General features: G+C 33.0%; 1 protein-coding gene across 1 annotated transcript; it reads right to left on the bottom strand.

Moving 5' to 3' along the window:
* Positions 1-4,299: 4,299 nt before the first annotated feature.
* Positions 4,300-5,640, bottom strand: LOC111702312 (zinc finger protein SNAI2). Its single transcript, XM_023473957.1, has one exon. The coding sequence runs from the start codon at positions 5,625-5,627 to the stop codon at positions 4,617-4,619; it is 1,011 nt and encodes a 336-aa protein (XP_023329725.1). The 5' UTR covers positions 5,628-5,640; the 3' UTR covers positions 4,300-4,616.
* Between the last annotated feature and the right edge of the window lie 2,870 nt (positions 5,641-8,510).

The raw sequence follows: 8,510 nt of genomic DNA, 5'->3' as shown, positions 1-8,510 counted from the left end.
CATAATCAAGAGCTCTTGCCCCCCCCCCTTACACATGATATTATTACGCCCCTTTCATGCAGATGCTTAGTCAGTCACCTGTACCATTGCAGCTGGACCATTTTAGGGGGTGTGGGTGAAGGGATGGTGAGGTTAGGAGGGGGTAGGGAGGCCGGCAGGGGGGATTGTAGGAAGAGGAACCAGGAACCAACCAAATTCAACAATTATGTGAAAGCTGTAATTAATGAAAAATCAATAAAAAAGCCTGTCAGCAAAACTACAACAAGCTCTGTAACACAAACCAATTATGTGAATTCATGTACTTTATTTTTATATAGTTTTAAAGTTATGTGATAGTTCAATCCTCTAGATCAAACGACACTTCAAATCCTTCAAATCAAAGAAAACATCAATTTCCAAAACAAAAACTCTTTTAAATAAAACAAAATTTAATCTTTAATATCAAACAAAACCTTAATCCTTTAAATCAAACAAAACCTCAATCCTTTAAATCTCAATCCTTTAAATTAAACAAACCTTAATCCTTTAAATCAAACAAAACCTCTATCCTTTAAATCTAACAAACCTTAATCCTTTAAATCAAACAAAACCTCAATCCTTTAAATTAAACAAACCTTAATCCTTTAAATCAAACAAAACCTCAATCCTTTAAATTAAACAGCACCTCAAACCTTTAAATCAAACAAACCTCAATCTTTTAAATCAAACTAACTTCAAACCTTTAAATCTAACAAAGCCTCAAACCTTAAAATCAAACAAACTTCAATCGTTTAAATCAAACAAACCTAAACATTTTTTAATCAAAAAAACTTTAATCCTTTATATCTAACAAAACCTTAATCCTTTAAATCAAACAAACTTCAATCCTTTAAATCAAACAAACTTCAATCCTTTAGATTAAACAAACTTCAATCCTTTAGATTAAACAAACTTCAATCCTTTAGATTAAACAAACTTCAATCCTTTAGATTAAACAAACCTCTATCCTTTATATCTAACAAACCTTAATCCTTTAAATCAAACAAAACCTCAATCCTTTAAATTAAACAGCACCTCAATCCTTTAGATTAAACAAACTTCAATCCTTTAGATTAAACAAACTTCAATCCTTTAGATTAAACAAACTTCAATCCTTTAGATTAAACAAACCTCAATTCTTTAAATCAAAAAAACTTTAATCCTGCATAACAAACAAAACTAAAATGTTTGCATCTTCCAAAACCTCAAATCCTTTTCTACAATTGCCTGAAAGCCGCTAAACCCAACCTAGAAGAATGTGATGGAAAGAATAAATAAATATTTTTCCATTTTTCTAATTCAGTTTATACGTATTGTCGGCAGACCTAGAAAAAAAACATTATAATCCGAATATTAAATAGATAATCTCTCTACTACACTGTACTCTACCCCGTTCAAATCTCTCTATACTATACTGTACTCTACCCTGTTCAAATTTCTTCAATGGACTATGGGAGTTAGACAGAGACAGAGAAATAGATTAGACTGACAGACATTTTAAACCAGAAGGACAAACAAATTGACAAACAATAAATAATAAACGACAGTTAGAGCTAGATTATATTATAAAAAATGTTGAAGTATGATTAATGAATTATGCACATTGTTTATAAAGTCAGCGTCGAACTGAGGAACAAAAATCGCCCATTAATTTGTTAAAGTCTAACATAAAAATCTATTTATGATAAAGTGGTAGTATGTACTGTTTATGAGTAGATATCCTGGTTTAATATCCTTTGAATGAGCAATTATCAGGTCCTGTTTTTCAGTAGATGTCCTATTATCAGGTCCAGTTTGCGTAGATATTCGTAACAGGTCCTGTTTCTGAGTAGATGTCCTAGTAACAGGTCCTGTTCCTGAGTAGATGTCCTAGAACAGGTCCAGTTTATGAGTAGATGTCCTAGTAACAGGTTCTGTTTCTGAGTAGATGTCCTAGGAACAGGTCCTGTTTCTGAGTAGATGTCCTAGTAACAGGTCCTGTTTTGTGTTGATGCTGAATATTGATTTTGTAAATATAACGTGTATACGAACCAGGAAATGGGCAGGAAGTTCGGAGAGTTGGGTTTTGTCCGATCAAGTGCAGGGGATCTCTAAAGTTGGCTTACATACTTTATAAATATATCATATATTAGATAAATCTAACTTCTTAATATAAATATATCATATATTAGATATATCTATCTTCTTAATATAAATATATCATATATTAGATATATCCATATTCTTAATATAAATTCATGAAGTAGATGTCACTCAGAGTTAAGTAAAATAGCAAAAGAATAAAATTTTTCTTTTTTTGCAAAGATTATACAAAATTGTAAGTTTCATTGAACTGAGTAGTGAGTTACACTTAACTCTTTTTAAATAAAGAAAAGTTGTCTGGACACTATTAATGTACACGGATCAACTTGAATTAATCACTGGTTAATGCTCAAAGTTAAAGGCAATGTTCGCGAAAGATGAAAGGGGGTATAGGCTTGCTGCGAAAAAAAATCGCTTTTGATCGCTACTAATCTTACTTTTCTCTGTTGCGTCTATAAGGTTAAAAACGACTCATTCCACACAAATCATTCAGATATTACAACCCATAATCATCATCAATTTTTCGACGCTTTCGTATATAGTTAATATTTCATAATATTTTTATTTTTTTATGATCTGATAGTTACTTTTGAAAACATTTATTCCTGTTTCGAGAATGAAAACGACGTTTTTTTTATTTTCCAGGAATGTTCGAAAATTCAGCGCCAGCGAAATATTATTTAAAAAACGAAATTAAAAATATTATGAAATATTAACTATATTTGGAATTAAATTGATTTTTTTACGATCCGAGTTGAATGTTGCAACTTTTTGAATTTGTATGGAAGCTACGTTCTTCAGCATGAGTCGTTTTTAACCTTATAGACGCAATAGAGAGAATAAGTAAATTGATTTTTTAACGATCCGAGTCGAATATTGCAACTTTCTGAATTTTTATGGACTCTATGTTCTTCGGTATAAATCTGTTTAACTATTTTCTCCTTATAGACGCGACAGCTAGAAGTAAGACTAGTAGCGATCAAAAGAGCTTATTTTTCGCCGTACACCCATACCCATTAAATTTTTTGCGAACCCTCCCTTTAATGTTGGCGTAATTTAAAGTTTTACAACTGCTCCCTTTAGCTCTTTATCCGACTAAAAATGAAAATAAAAACTTAGTTTCCTCCCATTTTATAAATCCGCAAGTTACTTTGGGAGTGACACAGAATTGAAAAAAACAATAACTACTTACACATTATTGCTCAGAAAGGGATAGGGGTTAAAACTTCTTCCGAATCAATTTGGTTCCTTAAAATCCTTACGGAAACTTCTCTGATGAAGCTGTTAAAATGATAAAGCATTACAATTACAAACTTTTGGAAATTATGAGAGGAATATTACTGAAGTAAGAATAAATCTAAATGCTAAACAGAGTTAGGATGTAACACGCGGGAAAAAGGTTAACGGAATAAAATTTCATTTGAAATGATCAGGAATAATCGACAGGTTTCCGTAACTCCTAAGGCCTTTACGGATCTAAATTGATCCAGAAAAAAACTAGAAGAAAGGTTAAAGTTATACCACTTTGAATAAAACTTGTAACTCTTTCAATGAAGGCTCATTTGAATTTACGTGGCTCGATGAATCTTCCTTGTCGCCCCAAGAATTAATTGGATATTTTAGGGACTATCAGCGACATTTCAAGTGACCTTCCATCCTTCCATGTAAAGATAGTAATGCCCGGTTTACAACGGTACCCTTGAAACCTTTATCTGATCAACAATTTGTATTCTTACTGAAAAGTTTTCATTTCTGTGAATATTTCCATTGTTTTATATAAGCAAGAAGTGCTCAAGTCACTTTTGCAGATAAACTACAAATCAAAATGAACAGTTTAAATAAAAAACATTGATATCTAGTTCATACTTGATCAAACAAAGTTTTTAGAGGTACATTGTAAATCGTGCATTGCTAGCTTTGCATAGAGGGTTACCTGAAATTACGTTTACATTCCCTTTAAGCAATCTGAGTTTTGTTTTACCATGGGTATTTGTTTTACCATGGGTATTTGTTTTACCATGGGTATTGCTAAACTACCTAACAGAACAAGTAGGTAAACCTGTCTTTCCTTGTTAAACTACGTCTCGTACTCCAATCTCCGGAAAAAAATTAAGCCTTTTTAGAAACAATTTTCTTTAACTAGTATCTTTCTCCTCGAACCCTGAGAAATTATGTTTTATAAAATAGTTTTATTGCATGGTATTGTTATTAGGTATTAATTGCATAGATATATAATTATGGACTGAACATTTATATGAGCATTATTAAGGTACTGGGTATTGCATAGTATTGCATAGGGTAGAAAAAATATATAAAAGTTTAAATTTACAAAAATACAAACAATGTTGAAAAAAAAATACATTTTGTTTAGACTAGAACTAGATCTTTGGTTTTCTCATTTGATTTGACTAATCAATACACTCGGCCGGCCTTCAGAGGATGGAAATAATATTTACAAAATGTTTAGAATATTTACAAAATAATTTGAAGAGATATGAACCAACTGTTGACAGTGGTTAGTTGAAGGAATATGAGAGATTACAGACTTCTTGATGCTTTACAAGATAGGTTTTCACATTAAAGCATCTACCACACTTTTCACATTCAAACTCTTTACGCTTGTTGTGAGTTTGCATGTGTGCTCTCAAGTTGGATCTGTCTGCAAACCTTTTCCCGCATTGAGCACATCCAAAAGGTTTGTCTCCGGTGTGACTTCTCATGTGTCCTTGTAGAAGCCAGGGTCTGGAGAATCCTTTTCCACAAATATCACATTTATGGGAGAGATTGTGGGTTAGAATATGCATTGAAAGAGCAGGAGTGCTGACATATTTCTTGTTACAAATATGACAAGATTTAGCATTTTCAGGTGTTAGAGCTTTATGGGTTTGTTTGTGTCGTGACAAGTTGGAACTTGTGGCAAAATGTTTTCCACATTCTGCACATTGATACTTGTCTGTTGACGAACTTTTGATCTTTGATCTTCCATCAAGAACTAGGATTGAGTCTGGAGTAAAGGATTTGATCTTGAGCTCAGTGATGGATATATCAGAGTAGGAGGAGCCTACAGGAGATACAGGAGGCGGAGATAAAGAGGAGGAGGATGAGGAGGAGGAGTATCTTGAGAGAGGAGAGAAGGAGTATGAAGATGGAGGAGATAAGCTGTTACTCCTGTATTGAGGAGGGATGGAGTATGATGTTGGATGAGAAGAGGATGAATATCTGAATGGTAGAGAGGATGAGGATGGATGAGAGCTGAATACTGTGGATAAGGATAGATCTAGGGGTTCTTGAGATTTCTCCTTCTTTAAGCTGAGATCAAGAAGAGCTGAGGAGGCTAGGATATCTTCAATGTTGAACCTGCTGATATAGGATTTGTGGAAGGATTGAATTAGAATATTCTCATCATGGTTTGGTTCCTCCTTGATGTGTATTCTTTCCAGGTTTGGTTCTATCTTGACATTCTTGAGCTCCAGGTCCTTGGTTGAACAGTAAGGATATTTAAACTTAATTCTTCTGTATAGATCCATTCTTCTCCTGGGTTCTATTTCAACTGATGATTCCTCAGTAGTTTTCATGGTTGCCGCTGCAGTATAATCCCGCGCAGTGAGTTGAGCGCTTTACCGCGCACATTGAGCAGGTGGATAAACTGTAGCTCGAGCCAACTCTATACTCCGCCCCATCGATCCTTACTCCGGGTCCCTCAAATATCCCTATATTGGTCCCCAAGGGGATATCTGGTTACCAGAAAATGGCAAACTCAGCCAGTTTAAAAATGAGGGGATATTTAGAACCAAATCTGTTTTGAACAATTGGTTTTCAGTTTATTACATCAAATTATCCAAATAAATAGTTTAGTAAAGATTTATCATCTTTCAAGAATTAAATTCAAAACTAGAAAATAATTAAACATAATTAAAACCAATATGGCGACGCAACGTTTTTGGATTTAATTACACTTAGTCTTATATTTGCGCATTTTTTTTCTTTATTAAATTCATATTGATTATTTTTTAGTCTGTATCAATCCTGCATTCAGCGATAAAACTTAATAATCTCAATCCATTAAATTTTTTATTCATTTTTATCAATCCTTTATCTAGCGTTTTCATACATTTAGGGATATTTAACTTTTAGTGATCCTTTATCACTAGATATTCTTTTCTTTCTTTCTCTATTAAATTTTTGTATCTCTATCTTTATCCTTCTCCCATGATTTTCTTGCCAATATTTCAATATTTCATTTTTATTTTTATTTTTACTGATTAGAATTCGAATCTGATTTCAAATCTGCTATGGGTACAAACCTACCCCCCGACCAGGGTTTTGAGATCCCTTGGGAAACTTGGGAACGGGATATATCTCCTTATCCTTTACCCGATCTAAATAGGTTTAAGCTTAATACGTACATTGTACGCGGTGACGGTAGCAAATCTTGTCAGTTCAGCTTTTATACAAGAAATTCATGGCGCTCAGTGTTACTTCAATAGGCAACAATAAGATAAAGACAACTTGGAAAGTTATTTATCAAATTTTTAGACAACCTCGGTCCAAACCCGTTAGCCTTGGGTTTTATCTCACCAACTCAATTACACTCTTTGTAGCCCTAGACATACACAGCTTTAAATTGGAACACGCATGTTTTAGCTTAAGCTTAAAAAGGAGTAATTGGCAAGATACTGCTTGATTTTTGCCTGAAAGCGTTCACATCTTGGTTCGCGGTGACACTTGGGATAAAAAGTTCTTTGTTTATATAATAGCGAAGAAAAACAATGGTATACAGATTACAGTGATAACCAGAAAACTATGGAATATGAAGACGACATTATAGAAATACTTAAGTGTTTTTTGTTCCAAAGCAACAAGCTTATGTACGCAAAATCACCAAGAATTGTACAGTCCGAGAACTCATACTTCTAGGGGCCAATGTGTACTTCAATGATAAGTGGGGTGGTTTTGTGTTTTAATGGATTTCATAATTATTAAACCACTCAGGAGTGAATTTTATTTCAGAATATCAAATTATTTCACTGAGCAATATATGATCATATTGACGAGAACTGAAGAAGGACATGAGAAGGACTATACTAACTTAAATTTCTCTCTACAGAACTCATGTACACCACAAGTACTCAATGACATAAGAACAGCCAATGTTCACAACCGACCTAGTTAATCTTTATAACAGGAATATCTTTAAAACATACATTTATATCTTTCAAGATGAAAAATGTCGTCTTATGCGCAATCTATCTTTATCTATGTTTAAATGAACATCTACAGATATTTAAAAAACTCACATAAGTTTAAATAACAGGGAAAAAGAGAACAGCCAGTAATATAATAAACAACATTTCTTCTGAAACAGCAAATCCCAAGGGAACGAGGAAATTTGTTTACAACAAATCAGGATGCTCAATGCATGTATCTACGTTGCTTCGTCTTTTTATTTTTGTTCCAAATTTAGCCTTTTCCTTCTTTTGCATTTTAGCTGCAATATTGCAAGTTTATAAACCAATGAACTGAACTAACACACCGTTCAGCCATGCCTGAGGGTTTATTGTGTTAATAGTATCATTTTATAGATCTAAATTGTCTATAATGATCATTAAATGGAACCCTGTTATACTTAGATATTTTACGATCTATGTTTATATTGTGTAGATATAAATAAGGCGACATCTTGTTTACTTGTTAAACCTGAAGGCCAAAAAAACTTATCAAGCCGAAACAGTTTCATATTTCGTCATTTTTTACCGTTAAAAAGTGTTTATATCAATATTGTAACAGGAAGTTTTAAATTCAAGATTAAAGACAAAAGAGGGACAATTTGCGGCTTCATCGCTTGTCACTAGATATATCCCAGATACATGATCCATTTGAGCCCCCTCCCTCCCGGCCCCTTCCATCCTACTTCCTTTATTGCCCACCCTCTCTCGGTCTTTAGTCTTCAATATCATAGTTTTTTCCCCTCTCTTTCTTTTCATTTTTTTAAATTACAAAATTATAGTATGAGAAGAGGAATCAGTTCCTTTGTATGATATTCATCCTTCTTTTTCACTTTTCCGCCTTTTTTTCCCGTTTGAACCAATATTTAAATTTTTAATATTGATTTTTCTTCGTAGAGGTCAATCTTTCTCGTTTCTTTTTTTAAATTTCCTTTTCCAATTTACATTTTACATAAACATTTTTCTTTTTAACTCGACTCCGAAACCCTGTAAACAAAATCTTGCATCTGAAGAAAAGAAAATCAACAAATGAATGAATGAATGTTTGTAATCTATATTTGGAATTGTTACATATTTTATTTGCCATGTTTTGTTGACAGTTTTCTGAAGAAAATTGATATTTTATACACAATATACAATCTTTATTAGATATCAAGGAGGGAGGAGGGAGGGGGGTGACTATCA

The sequence above is a fragment of the Eurytemora carolleeae genome, unplaced genomic scaffold (genome assembly GCF_000591075.1).
Source record: "Eurytemora carolleeae unplaced genomic scaffold, Eaff_2.0 scaffold502, whole genome shotgun sequence".
Classification (NCBI taxonomy): Eukaryota; Metazoa; Arthropoda; class Copepoda; order Calanoida; family Temoridae; genus Eurytemora; species Eurytemora carolleeae.
This window is presented reverse-complemented; position numbering and strand designations above follow the sequence as displayed.